This window comes from Oncorhynchus nerka, linkage group LG12, assembly GCF_034236695.1.
Source record: "Oncorhynchus nerka isolate Pitt River linkage group LG12, Oner_Uvic_2.0, whole genome shotgun sequence".
Taxonomy (NCBI): Eukaryota; Metazoa; Chordata; class Actinopteri; order Salmoniformes; family Salmonidae; genus Oncorhynchus; species Oncorhynchus nerka.
Genome location: NC_088407.1, coordinates 23306173 through 23321172, shown reverse-complemented (window position 1 = coordinate 23321172; position 15000 = coordinate 23306173). Strand labels below are relative to the sequence as shown.

The 15000-nt window shown below is 44.5% G+C and overlaps 1 protein-coding gene across 1 annotated transcript in view; it reads right to left on the bottom strand.

Moving 5' to 3' along the window:
• LOC115137965 (large neutral amino acids transporter small subunit 2-like) overlaps positions 1 to 9159 on the bottom strand; it is a 27036-nt gene extending 17877 nt beyond the window's left edge. The window contains exons 1-3 of the mRNA XM_065025404.1: positions 8071 to 9159; positions 1878 to 2082; positions 316 to 467 (exon numbers count right to left, since the gene is read on the bottom strand). Of these exons, the coding sequence (XP_064881476.1) occupies positions 316 to 467; positions 1878 to 2082; positions 8071 to 8206 (493 nt within the window). The 5' untranslated portion in view covers positions 8207 to 9159. The remainder of the gene's footprint in view (positions 1 to 315; positions 468 to 1877; positions 2083 to 8070) is intronic.
• Positions 9160 to 15000: the final 5841 nt, after the last annotated feature.

Genomic DNA, 15000 nt, shown 5'->3' with positions numbered 1-15000 from the left:
AAAACATCTCTGGCATGCAGAGAGTTGACAAAACACAGAGTAGAGAACAAACCAATCTAAGTTGTCCAAGTAAGGCTAAAATAGTTTTTAAGACTTGCAGTAATTGTTGCATAGAATTGCATTATCATGGCATAGCTAAACATGGAAAAAGAACGTATTTAAAAAACTCTCTCTCTTTCCCTCTTGTTTCTATCTTTCTCTCTCTCTCTCTCTGTCACTCTCTCTCTCTCTGTCACTCTCTCATATTCAATCCATTCAACTTTTCAACCCCCCCCCCCACCTCTCCCTCCAGGGTACAGGGTACAGGGTACTCACGTAGGCAAACGCCAGCCAGCAGGCGCAGTCCGTTCTCCGGGGGGAAGCAGGTTGGGAAGAGGGGCTGTAGGACGTAGTTGGAGAAGGTGAGGGCGATCACCGCCTGGTTGGTGGGGTAGATCACCAGCACTGCGATCCACAGACGCAGGAACCTAGAGGAGGAGGAGGGAGGGAGGGAGGGAGGGAGGGAGGGAGGGAGGGAGGGAGGGAGAGAGGAGAGGAGAGGAAGGGGTAAATTAGGGTTATGAACAGCATGTAGACACTGACACACACACACACACACACACACACACACACACACACACACACACAGATAGTGTGTTTAAAACATAGTAGGACTGGATAACAATGTATTGTATAAATCATGAAGGGGCAGAGCTACTCTTAGAGGGATAGAGGTCACTCACTCACTCACTCACTCACTCACTCACTCACTCACTCACTCACTCACTCACTCACTCACTCACTCACTCACTCACTCACTCACTCACTCACTCACTCACTCACTCACTCACTCACTCACTCACTCACTCACTCAGAGAGTGGATGTGTGTGTTAAGGAGGGGGCAGTGATATCTATCTGACTAGAGAAGGAGATCACATCAGAAAATGTTTTTTCCCAAAATTCTCCACCAGCTTCTGGAGCGGTCATTATGCTTCACTGCGTTCCCCATGTTAGCCAAGCTGTTACTCACAAAAACAGTGTGTGTGTGTGTGTGCATGCGTGTGTGTGTGAGCCGGTGTTGAGCCAGAGTGTGTCTATGTGTGTGTTAACAAAATGTTCACAAGGCAATACATGTGTAAGATTAAAGAAAAGCTCCAAAGCTGAGCCCTCAGTTAAGGAATTGATTTGCTAACTATGTGTGATAGTACATCATCAGGACTGAGTGTCAGCACCACCATGGCTAGTACTGGAATGCCTGGCCTGACACCCCCGCACCAATTGGGTGGGCACATCCACAAACACCTATGGAGACTCTGCGGAAGAGTCCACCCCCACCACCCGGCAACGCAGGGGTGTCGTTATCAACAACCTTGTTTCTGCTGTACCCTCCTACTCCTACACAGTACACCATCAAAACAAACACTCCTTGATCGTAACTTGGTATCACAGAGAGAAGGAAACAGTATGTGCCCCGAAGAACTTCAAACCTAAACATCTGAGGCATCTGCAGGAAACCGTACGAGACCCATTCTAACATACTAAACAAAGCCTTCAAACGGAGAATATCAGTTAGTTCTGGGTAAAAGTTAGTTTCATTGTAAACCTCTCATTGATCTACTGACGGGACACTAACAATAGTCTGAGGTGTTTTGGTCTGGGTGGATTCCTCTCTGAAAATACTCTGATACAAAATGGATCCAGACTGTTACAACACAAGATCTGTGTGTGTTAACCGTCTGGGCGAACACTACAAAACACATTAATCAATGTGGACAAAGGATTGGTGATATGTCCTGGGCAGAGGATACCAGAGAGGATAAGAATGAGTGAGAGAGTTAGATCAGTGAATACAGTCGTGGGTCAAAGGTCACCAAGCACCATAGATCCAGCCACTCACCCTGCCAGTCCTCCGAAGATGTCCTTGACGTATGCGTAGTCTCCCCCTGACTTGGGGATGGTGACACCCAGCTCGGCGTAGCACAGCGCCCCGATGGCCGTGATGATGCCGGTGACGATCCACACGATCAGCGCCAGACCCACCGAACTGGCGTTCTCCATCACACCCTTAGGGCTGACGAATATCCCCGACCCGATGATGTTACCTATGATAGAGAGAAGAAGAGGGGACGGTTATTGAAGTGACACCAACAGTTATTTGAGGTACCGAGGAGAAGGGAGGGGGGGGGGGGGTTACTAGTGTAACACCAGTGTTATTTATAGGCAGGAAGATCTGAAGGGGGATGGAGACATTAGGGTGAGAGAACATCAGTTCCACCATCTAATAACGATGGGAGAAGGGAACGTTATCGACGTGACACCAGCATTCGTCACAGGTTTGCAATCAGGAGATCAATTGGGGGGAACAGAGTGGAAGCAATGGAGGCAGTTTAATGTGGGATTCTAAACAATGTGTGTAACAAAATCACAGTTCAGAATCCCTCTTCCAATCATGAGCTCTATACCTCTGAGAGACAACACCGTGTTACCATACCCAGGGGAGGAGGAAATTCTGACACAGAAGTTCCATTAACACATCTGATTGCTCAGCCTTTTAGCAGATTTCCTAGAGATGAGAAGGAGGATAATAACGGAGGGGGACAAACAGAATGTTGGGATTTAAAGAGTGGTGTAGTGAACAATGGATGACAGAGGGAAAATGTGAGGATGAAGGAGACAGATAAAGTAGAAGAAAGAGAGAGAGAGAGAGAGACAGAGAGACACACAAAGAGAGAGGGGAGAATTTAATTTTAACAGCAGTGAGCAGCCAGCCAGCCAGCAGACAGAGTGGAAACACAATGTGCTGAGTTAGCACTGAGGATGAGAAGACACAGAGAGAGAGAGAGAGAGAGAGAGAGAGAAAGGGGGAGAGGTGTGTGTGTGTGTGTGTGTGTGTGTGTGTGTGTGTGTGTGTGTGTGTGTGTGTGTGTGTGTGTGTGTGTGTGTACTAAGGAGGCCCCTACACTACATCGGAACAATGCCCTGACAGCCTATATAAGCATCAGACTGGCAGTCAGTTTATAGAGCTAGGAAACATGAAAGAGACTGTGTGTGTGTGTGTGTTAGGTTAGACTTGGTTTAGATGACAGGTTAACTACTCACACCCCATCAGAGATCTGAAGAAGCAGTAGGGGTCAGAGGTCGGGGGTTGAGAATCAGATTCAGCTGACTGATTGGCTCATAAACCTTGACAGCGAATAGCACGCCAGGGCTAAAGGTCGTATATTAGAACTTGCAGAGTCAGAGTTGACTGAGGAGAATACACAGTACAAAAGCCAAAGGTATTGATATAGACTTTTTGAATGGGGTTTGGTGTATGTGTTCTCTTTTACTTCAACATTCCTCTACAGGTAAGACAGTGTCTGGAGGCAATAACCTACATACACACATACACACACACACACACACACACACACACACACACACACACACACACACACACACACACACACACACACACACACACACACACACACACACACACATACACACACACACACACACCTAAACCCCTGACCTGTGTTGCCCCAATGGGTGAACAGTCAGAAAACACAAGCATTTAAATTCTCCATATGCATCCTGAACTGTACTTCTGTAGTTGACTTAGTGGCTGAACAGTAAAGGAGGATTCATCTCAACCTTGACTAAGAAAGGCGACTGCTTCCAGTAAGTTGACTACATCTTTGGTACTGTGCAGTCAGTGCACCAACTTTACAAGGCTTCAGTTCAGCAACTATGTGACCCTTGGATGGTGAGACAATGAGAGGGGACTGGGTTAGGTTATAGGGTGACTGGTGGGACAATGAGAGGGGACTGGGTTAGGTTATAGGGTGACTGGTGAGACAATGAGAGGGGACTGGGTTAGGTTATAGGGTGACTGGTGAGACAATGAGAGGGGACTGGGTTAGGTTATAGGGTGACTGGTGAGACAATGAGAGGGGACTGGGTTAGGTTATAGGGTGACTGGTGAGACAATGAGAGGGTACTGGGTTAGGTTATAGGGTGACTGGTGAGACAATGAGAGGGGACTGGGTTAGGTTATAGGGTGACTGGTGAGACAATGAGAGGGGACTGGGTTAGGTTATAGGGTGACTGGTGAGACAATGAGAGGGGACTGGGTTAGGTTATAGGGTGACTGGTGAGACAATGAGAGGGGACTGGGTTAGGTTATAGGGTGACTGGTGAGACAATGAGAGGGGACTGGGTTAGGTTATAGGGTGACTGGTGGGACAATGAGAGGGGACTGGGTTAGGTTATAGGGTGACTGGTGAGACAATGAGAGGGGACTGGGTTAGGTTATAGGGTGACTGGTGGGACAATGAGAGGGACTGGGTTAGGTTATAGGGTGACTGGTGAGACAATGAGAGGGGACTGGGTTAGGTTATAGGGTGACTGGTGAGACAATGAGAGGGGACTGGGTTAGGTTATATTGTGACTGGTGGGACAATGAGAGGGGACTGGGTTAGGTTATAGGGTGACTGGTGAGACAATGAGAGGGGACTGGGTTAGGTTATAGGGTGACTGGTGAGACAATGAGAGGGGACTGGGTTAGGTTATAGGGTGACTGGTGAGACAATGAGAGGGGACTGGGTTAGGTTATAGGGTGACTGGTGAGACAATGAGAGGGGACTGGGTTAGGTTATAGGGTGACTGGTGAGACAATGAGAGGGGACTGGGTTAGGTTATAGGGTGACTGGTGAGACAATGAGAGGGGACTGGGTTAGGTTATAGGGTGACTGGTGAGACAATGAGAGGGGACTGGGTTAGGTTATAGGGTGACTGGTGGGACAATGAGAGGGGACTGGGTTAGGTTATAGGGTGACTGGTGAGACAATGAGAGGGGACTGGGTTAGGTTATAGGGTGACTGGTGAGACAATGAGAGGTTAGGTTATAGGGTGACTGGTGGGACAATGAGAGGGGACTGGGTTAGGTTATAGGGTGACTGGTGGGACAATGAGAGGGGACTGGTAGGATTGGTGTAGTCATTGGCTGGAGGTAGTTTCCACCATTGTTCACGCCATGAAGGGGAGTTTGCATCCACACACTTTGAGAGAATGGTGGAGAATTGGGAATGAAACCTAAAGGTCTCTGTAAGCACTAGAACAAGTAAGAACCAAACCCAGCATGTGTAATCTGCAGGAGAATGTACACTAAAACATCACTGGCCTCAAACAATGCTGGTAGGCCTACAGCTCAGACAAAGCTGTTCATGTCATGTGCTAGGCTTACTTACTCAGACAAAGTCTGCGTCCCAATTGGCACCCTATTCCCCAACACAGTGCCCTACTTTATAGTGAATAGGGTGCCATTTGAGACGCAGACCCTTGCTTACTTCAGCCTTATGATCCCCTTTCATGAACAATGTGCTGTGTAGTGTGTCCCAGTCTACTGCCCCCTTACCAGAGGCAGGGCCCTTGACCAGAGCTCCCAAGCTCCAAGCTGTGATGAACTGACAAGCATCCCAGAACAACACAGACAGGTGAACGCTGAGCACAGATGTAATGTGCAAAAGGCTCTCCGAGACCTACACTAATGGTTAAGGTTAGGAAGCTGATCCTAGATCTGTACCATGGGGACTACAACCCAGAGAGTAGCGCTACAGCTGTGAGCAGGTTCTGTGGTATTACAAAGACCAGGGAGATTAGCGCATTTTCACTTCCTCCCTGTCCCTAAAGCCCTCTACAAACTGCCCAGCTGAGGCAACCTGCTGCTTGGACGCTGTCCAGAAGCTCTCCGAGGACACACACACACACACACACACTGACGCTAAGACACACACACACCTCAGAGAGCGCTGCCAATTAGCACTTATCATTACAGCAGTGCCCAGCTTTGAGTTTAATGGGCCCAGAGTAAAAGAGGTGAAGAATGAAGAATTAAATCATGTTAGAAGGAATGAAAGCAGGAGGGGGAGGTGAAGAATGTGGTGAGCTGCTGCAATCCCCATCATCCACCCACCTGACTGACACTCCTACCTGCTGACTCTGATTAGGCCACCTTCCCCTCCTCACCCCCATCAGCCCCCCCTCACCCAGAAGGGGGTGAAGGTGGACTCACAATAGATCTGACTGACTGTACCTTTAGCTCATAACCCCCCCCCCCCTCAGTCCCCTTCAAGGGAACAGAGAACAAAGGCTGAGGGAAGAGTTGGAACATGGCAGTTTGAGTTCAGTCATCTGACGATAAGGCCTCTCACGTGAGATAAGAGGAGAGATCAGGGTTGTGTTCATTTAGCATAGAACGGAAGAAAACATTCAAACAGGGAGGGACAGTACCTAAACTTATGCCCTAAGAAATGTTTGTTTTCGTCTTCTGTTGCAAACCATTTTGCTTCGGTGTGCATTAATGAATATGGCCCAGATGTGTTTGTGAAAGAGTGACCTTACTGTAGACTAGAGTGTCATCATGACATGTAGGCTACTATGGTAATCCTTGGCTTGCTCTTTTAAACTTTCATGATTGGGGTTAAATGATGTGGCTTAACTGTTAATGATATTTGGAAGATGAAGAACCTATGGACTGGGTGGGAGCAATTCACACCTCTAGTCTCTTCACTCTTTTGCATTTAAAAACAACAAGGGCTGTGACCCAAGTGGCACCATATCCCCTATATAGTGCACCACTTTGGGCCATGGCCCATAGAGCTCTGGTCAAAAGTAATGCACTTTAATTAAGAATAGGGTGCCATTTTAGTTTTTGAACCGTTCTGTTTTAATGATGGCGATGTCTAGTATTTATGTTGGAGATGAATGAATGATATTTGAATGGTGGAGAGTCTCTGGGGCAGAAGTCAGGACATAGGGGCTCTCTTCATACAGGCTCATTCAATAGAGCTCAAAGGAGAGGTCTACCATGGGCCTTCCCTTCAATATCTGCTTTATTTTCTGTTAGCTGTGACCCCCCTCCACCTCTCGCTCTCTCTCTCTTTTTTTTTATCTCGCTCTCTTTTTCTCCCCCTCTCTCCCCCTCTCTCTCGCTCTTTCTCTCTCTACCCCCAACTCTGTCTCTAAACAGAAAGGACCCTGGGACTATCCAGTCGGTTCAGTTACCATGGAAACCTGTCAGTGAGTGAGTCATCTCCCTCAAGATTGAAAGACCAGAGACCAGAGACCACCCCACTGATTCACCTGGACCTCACAACAACAAATCCCCTGTCTGTGTATCGATCTACACGCCTCAAATGATTTGCATTGTGCTCCTAAACTCCTTTGTGCGCGCCTACCTTTCTCAACTGGTGCATACACAAGCTCCTTGTCCTGCCCTGATGTGTTTGAATATTGGGATGATCACTTTCACTAAGCATAAACTACATCAGATGGCTCTGATCATAAGTATTGGTAAACAGATTTACAAGTGATAGAAGCCTAGTTCGGTGGTTACATGGGGTTTTCACTTTCTAATGGTAATGACGGTGTAATTACTTGGAACTACAAAGAAATTGCAAATGTGAAAAAGTGTTGCTTTTTCTTGAAATTACAGCTCAGAGCTCAGACATCTTAATTTACAGCAATGCTGGAGATAATGTCCTGACAGTTTCAGTTTGGGCTGAAGATTAGAGAGATGATCAAAGTGTTGCTGATTAACTGACTGATGAACTCACAGCGAGATAGAGAACGAATTGAATTGAATGACTGGTAACTGCTGAAGTGACGCAATAGCCATCAACGATAATTAGCCGATATTAGAAGATGTTTAAAATGATCCACGAATGAGGTCCCATTTTGAGTAAGTAGGAGAGCGACCTTATGCTACCCAAACCAAATCTTATTCATAATGTTTATGCCATACTTAAAAGCACTTTAAGCTACTCTGAGCAGTGGTCAGTCCAATTCACTCTCATAGCACTGGTTTTCCAACTAGTTATGCACGAACGCACGCACGCATGCACGCGCACACACACACACACACACACACACTCTCACACACACACTTTCTCTGAGTCAGTGTACCTAAAGCTCAGGTGGGTCACAGTAGGCTATTATTCAAAATGAACTACGCCTATTAATAACTTATTCGCAAACCAGCCTTTGCAAATACGCATGAACATTATTAGAGACATTATCCTATCCAATGTTTGATTTTTGACACTTACCAACAATAATTCCGCAGGCGCTCACAAGGCCGATCTCTTTCTTCAGAGCCACCCCTCCTGACTCCTTCCCGGACTCGGAGACAGCATCCCCGCCAGACGCGGCTGCGCTGCCCCGTTGCCTTGGTCCGTTCGTCATTTTGGTGATAGAGTTGTTCAGTCCTCGCTGTGACACTTGCTGCTGCAGCTGTGCCTGTGGTCGCTCTAAATTGATAGCTAAAAAGCACTTGGACGTGCGCTTCGGTTAGACCACACAGCACACTTCACAGCACTTCGCCCAAAAGTGTCGAAGATGAGTAGATACAAGTAATTGTTTACTTGTTGCAGTATTCTGGTGTAGCCTGTTCAACACCTCGCGAATCGAATCGAGCCTTCAGATGTTATGGGCAACGCACTGCCGCAAATAGTTAATTTATATAACAATAAATCAGTGCAGTTACACGTCATGTAAACTTGTTTTTAAACCTGTATTCTCATGTTGTCCAGAATACCAATGTATTTGCTGTTAGAATGTTGCACTGGCGCACTACCTGAGCGCTAAGGAAATTGCAACAAGTTCGCCTACCTAATCAGTTGATAAAATACGAAAAATGCCTAGTTTGCACTGCGGGCAACGACAACAAAAACATGAGATAACAGCTTTTTATCTCGTATTGACCGTTATTAACGCGACTGTCTAATCTGAGTAACAAAGTTGTGATATTTCACAGGTAATCTATTTTAATTGTTAGACATATGACAAAAAAAACAACGTATTGTTGAAAATATATAACCAAATAAGTAACAGGTATTCAATAGTCCATTTAGTGAACAAGAATGGCGTATTCCAGTGACATACTGCGAAAGAACCCTTCTGTCACAAAATATTCGTTTTGAAACAAAACTAAAACGCCTTTCACTGCTTCCTTGACTACAGGTGAGAGCTCCAGAGACCCGACTCAGAGCATCCCTTTACGCACCATTAAAACTGGTTGAAAAACACACAACTGTGTCTCCCACCCAAAAACTGAACCTCAATAAAAATGTCCTTTCTGCTCTTTAGGTCTTCAGCGGTATCCTTGCAGCTTGGTTTGACTAAACAATGAGCAAGATATTGGGTAAATATACATGTCCCCTTCATATTATGAGTACAGTAGGACCGCCCCTTTCCACACTAGCCCCTCCTCTTCTCACCACCAGGCTTCAGTTCAGCCTGTATACCCTTCCCCTCCTCTTCTCACCACCAGGCCTCAGTTCAGCCTGTATACCCTTCCCCTCCTCCTCATATTCAAGTAATCAGCTTTCCCTCAACCCCCCTCTGCTCCATACAGTAGGACCCGAAGAAAACACCACACAAACATAGTGGAGTACTGCACTAACTCTCTCACCTCCTTTCTCTCTCTCCACCTTTCTCTCTCTCTCCCCCTTCTTTCTCTCTTTCTCTCTCTCACTCACACCTGACCCTAAATGTAGCACCTTCACTTGCACCTCTAGTGTTTGCTGGTGGTGTAGTAGCTATACCATTAGCCTACATACAGTGCCTTCGGAAAGTATTCAGACCCCTTGACTTTTTACACATTTTGTTATACTACTGCTTTTTTCTAAAATGGATTAAATGGTTTCTCCCCCCTCATCAATCTACACTGAATATCCCAAAACAAAGAAGCAAAAACAATTTTATTTATTTAATTTTGCTCATTTATTTAAAAAAATAAAAAACAGAAAATATCACATTTACATCAGTATTCAGATCCTTTACTCAGTACTTTGTTGAAGCACTTTTGGCAGAGATTACAGCATCTAGTCTTCTTGGGTATGATGCTACAAGCTTGGCACACCTGTATTTGGGAAGTTTCTCTAATTCTTCTCTGCAGATCCTCTGAAGCTCTGTCAGGTTGGATGGGGAGCATTGCTGCACAGCTGTTTTTCAGGTCCCTCCAGAGATGTTTGATTGGGTTCAAGTTTGGGCTCTGGCTGGGCCACTCAAGGACATTCAGAGACTTGTCTTGATTGTGTGCTTAGGGTCGTTGTCCTGTTGGAAGGCGAGTCTCATAGAAAAGGGTCTGATTACTTATGTAAATAAGGTATTTCTGTATTTTTATTTTTAATAAATGTGCAAAAATGACTATAAATCTGTTTTCGCTTTGACATTATGGGATATTGTGTGTAGATTGCTGAGGATGTTTTTTTAAATTTAATACATTTTAGAATAAGTCTGTAACCTAACAAAATGTGGAAAAAGTCCAGGGGTCTGAATAATTTCTCAAGGCACTGTATGTAACGTAGGGTGGAGAGAGTGCATTTCTCTGACTTCCCCTATGACAACCTTGTTGGCATTGCACACAGACCATATACGCCACATACACAATGCACACAATGCACACACACCACACACCATGCACACTGTGTATGCAAATGTGTCTCCAGCAGGTCTCTTGGGTTTGGCTGATATGCTACTCTCTTGCTGCTATCCTTTATTATCTGTTGAGAGTTTGACTGAGTGTGTGTGTGTGTGTGTGTGTGTGTGTGTGTGTGTGTGTGTGTGTGTGTGTGTGTGTGTGTGTGTGTGTGTAAATCAGGTGTTTATTTACTGGCCAGCTGTCTTTCAAGATGTATAGCCGGATCATAGCAGGTGTCTAAGGTCTTGAGACTGTGTACACCGAGAGCCTCACCTCTGCTATAATGGACATGATTGATGTTTGATAGTGGTGAGATGCTGTAACAGAGGAAATGAACCTTGCGACCGGTCAAAGTCTAGCCATAGTACCAGACTTTAGTGTCCAGCTGGTTGGTTCTGGACGGGTTATTGCTGAGATAGGCTTGCTTCGACCAGATTATCCAACTCCTATTCCTAACCATAACCATTAGGCCGATCTACAAATATCTGACCCTGGATCTGTGGTTAGGAAACTCTCTGACACAGAGCTGTTCATTGTTTCTGAGTGGCCCAGTAACCTGCTTCCCTAGTCATGCCCAGTGTGCGTGCCAGTATGTATGTGTGTGTGTGTGTCAGTGTGTGAAGTCTAAGTAAAGAGAGATCCTCTTCTCTACTCGCCACTGCGTTAATGGCCTCAATGACAGACCATTGTCATTGTGTGTGTTTTTGTGTCACTGTGTGTGTGTGTCAGTGTGTGTTCACTGTGAATAACACCCACTAGGTAATATTTCTGTTCTCTTTCACTCAGCAGTGCAGTCTGAGGGTCCCACATGGCACCCTATTCCCTATATAGTGCACTATATAAAAAATAAAATAAAAATCAGAACACTATATAGGGAATAGGGTGCCATTTGGGACACAGCTGGTACTGAAGGCTATTTTGAGAAATCATTAGTTGAGGTAATGCAACTCGTGCTTTCTTTGTTCCAATGAGTGCTTAGCGCACCAGTGATGAAAGCCGAAAAAGTGATTCTGTGTGTTAACACTGCAGTGATGCGCTAAACCAGCTTTGTCATGTTAATTTGATAGGGTTTCGTCATGACATGTTCAATAAGACGCATAGACAGTAAAGTAGCACAACTTAACATGCTACCAGGTCACACCATGGAGTGCAGAAGGTTGCCTTTTACATAGATTCTTTTAAGAAGGTGTTCCTAAAGTTAATTTCTATTGGTGTGGGAGTTTAAACATTCATCAGAAATGATGAGAAGCTTTTCTGGTTGCTCTGAAATCAGTTAAGATTGTCAGGAAATGATCGATACCGTGTATTTCCTTATTTGAATAGACTTACAATAAGTTTCTCTGGATGAGAGCGTCTTCTAATGACTACGTCATTCATTGCTTTTCTATTCCTCTGGTAGTACGTGATAACTCTTGATTAGGTTTGAGAGTGACACCCAGGGAACATTTTGATTGTCCTGTTTGCAGTGATTGATTAAATCAAACTGACTCTAACTGCCTTTTTGTCTGGAGTGGCACATTGATTTTTTAATGAACATTTATTTAACTAGGCAAGTCAGTTAAGAACAAACTCTTATTTACAATGACGGCCTACCAAAAGGCAAAAGACCTCCTGCGGGGACGGGGGCTGGGATTAAAAATACAAAATAATACATATAACATATAAATATAGGACTTTGATAGTAGACTAAATGAATGACCACACGTGAATCAGACAAGTGATACAATTGGGGAAAGGGTGAATAGCACTTAATAAATCAATCAATTGATCAAATCGTTTTATAACATCGCACAGTGCTTTTTATGGTAATCACTGATGCTTCTAAGTGTACTGTGTTAATCGTATGGACAGTAGTCTTAATAGCATATGTGTGTGTACTAATGCGTCTTCTAATCTCATCTGTGTAGAGACAATAAACAATGAGCTAGACTAGAGAGTAGGCACAGTGTGTTCCTTCTGTTCTTGATCATTGGAACAGAGCAGTGAGCAGGTTCAGAAAGATCTGTCTGTTTGTAGAGTGGCTTGTTGGCACACATAATAGACCTGAGGTAGAGACAGGCCCCTGTGTGCAGATGCTGGAGTGTGTGTGTGTGCGTGCGTACGTGTGTGTATGGCTGGATGGCTTTGTTTGATCTGACCACTGGACCGTTAGGGCAACAAGATAAGGACAGACAAAGCCTGCTTACACCCAGGAGAGGGATAGAGAGGGATAGAGAGAGACAGAGAGGGACAGATAGGGACAGATATAGAGAGAGGGATATAGAGAGAGGCATAGAGAGAGAAAGACAGAGAGAGAGGGATAGAGAGAGAGGGACAGAGAGAGAGAGAGCGAGAGAGAGAGACAGAGAGAGAGAGACAGAGAGAGAGGGATAGAGGGAGAGGGATAGAGAGAGAGAGAGTGGTAGAGAGAGAAAGACAGAGAGAGAGGCATAGAGAGAGTGGGATAGAGAGAGACAGAGAGAAAGAGAGGGATAGAGAGAGAGGGATAGTGAGAGAGAGACAGAGAGAGACATAAAACAACCAGACATTCACAGCCCAGTAAGCTGTACAACATCAGAAATTCATGCAGATGGGCCCAAAACAGCACAGAAGAATACCAGAAAGCAACCTGTAACCAAAATATCCAAATACTCTTAGATAACTTTCTGGATACCACATTCACTCACAGTGAAGAAGGCATCAATCTAGCAGTACAAAACATCAACTATATATTCAGGCAAACGGCAAAAGAAGCACAATTGAAATTGATAAAAAACAAAACAAAAAGATCACAGATGACAACTGGTTTGATGCAGATTGTAAAATTATAAGGAAAAAACTTAGAACACCTCCAACCAAAAGCACAGATACTTCAAAACTCTAAACGTACACTCAGAACCAAAAAAGCACAGTACAACAGCAAGCAGCTGACACTAATTGAGGAGTCCATAAACACAAACAACTTCTGACAAAATTGGAAAAAACTGGTGACATATGGTGACATATGGACAACCCATTTTAAAACACTCTACAACACCGTTCAAATTGACACAAACGCAGAACAACGCCAAATTCATGGGAAGTTGAATGGATTAGAAAAAGCCATAAAGGACAATCAAAATCCATTGGACTCCCCAATTACTGACCAGGAGCTCTATAAGAAACTAAACTATTACTGACCAGGAGCTCTATAAGAAACTAAACTATTACTGACCAGGAGCTCTATAAGAAACTTCAAGCTCTCAAATTTAAAAAGGCATGCGGACCTGATGGCATCCTAAATGAGATGCTCAAACTCACTAGTGCAAAATTTCAATTGGCTATAATAAAACGGTTTAATTTGGTCCTGAGTGGAGGTTATTTCCCTGACATTTGGAATCAAGGACTCATAGCCCCAATCTTTAAAAACGGAGACAAATTTGACCCTAACAATTACAGAGGCATTTGTGTGAACAGTAACCTGGGAAGGTTTTCTGTAGTATTATAAATGTAAGAGCTCTAAACTTCCTTAATAAGCACAATGTCTTGAGTAAAAGTCTAATTGAATTCATACCAAAACATCGCACAACTGATCATATTTACACCCTACACACCCTGATAAATAAACATGTCCACAAAAATATACGCTTGCTTTATCGACTTCCAAAAAGCATTTGGTTCTATTTGGCATACAGGACTGTTCTACAAAGTTATTGAAAGTGGTGTAGGTTCTTTAGCCAGGGGCGGGGCCTTCGTCAGGGTTGCAATCTGAGCCCTGCACTCTTCAATATTTACATCAACGAATTGGCCACTATTCTAGAAAAATCCTCAGCCCCTGGTGTTAGTCTCTACAATTCAGAAGTTAATTGCCTACTCTTCGCAGATGACCTATGCCTGCTGTCACCCACAGCACATGGCCTACAGCAGAGCCTGGACCTGCTAGAGCAGTACTACCAGACCTGGGCCCTGGCAGTAAACCCCAAAAAGACTAAAATAAGGATTTTCCAGAGAAGATCCAGATCTCAGGGAATTAGACTAAAGTTCTCAATTGGTACAACATATATAGAGTACTGCACACACTACAATTACTTAGATTTAAAAATAAGCTCAACTGGACACCTTAATGAGGCAGTGAATGAACTGAGAGAGAAAGCACGCAAGGCATTCTACGCCATTAAAAAGCAAATTCAAATTGAAATACCTATTAAAATATGGCTAAAAATAATTGAATATGTCATTGAACCAATTGCACTTTATGGCAGCGAGGTGTGGGGTCCACTTGCAAAACAAGATTTCATCAAATGGGACAAACACCCCATTGAAACCCTGCATGCAGAGTTCTGTAAGATTGTCCTACATGTCCAGAGGAAAACTACAAACAATTCATGCAGGGCAGAACTAGGCCAATATCCACTAATAATAAAACTCAAAAAAGAGCAATTAAGTTTTGGAAATATCTAAAATACAGTGACCCCTCTCATATCATTACCAAGCCCTGCAATGCCAAGAGCTGAGCAAAGAAAAGAGTACCCTCTTCCAGCAGGTCCTGGGGCTGAGTTCACAAACCTGTTCTGCTAACACGCCTCAGAACCAGAAC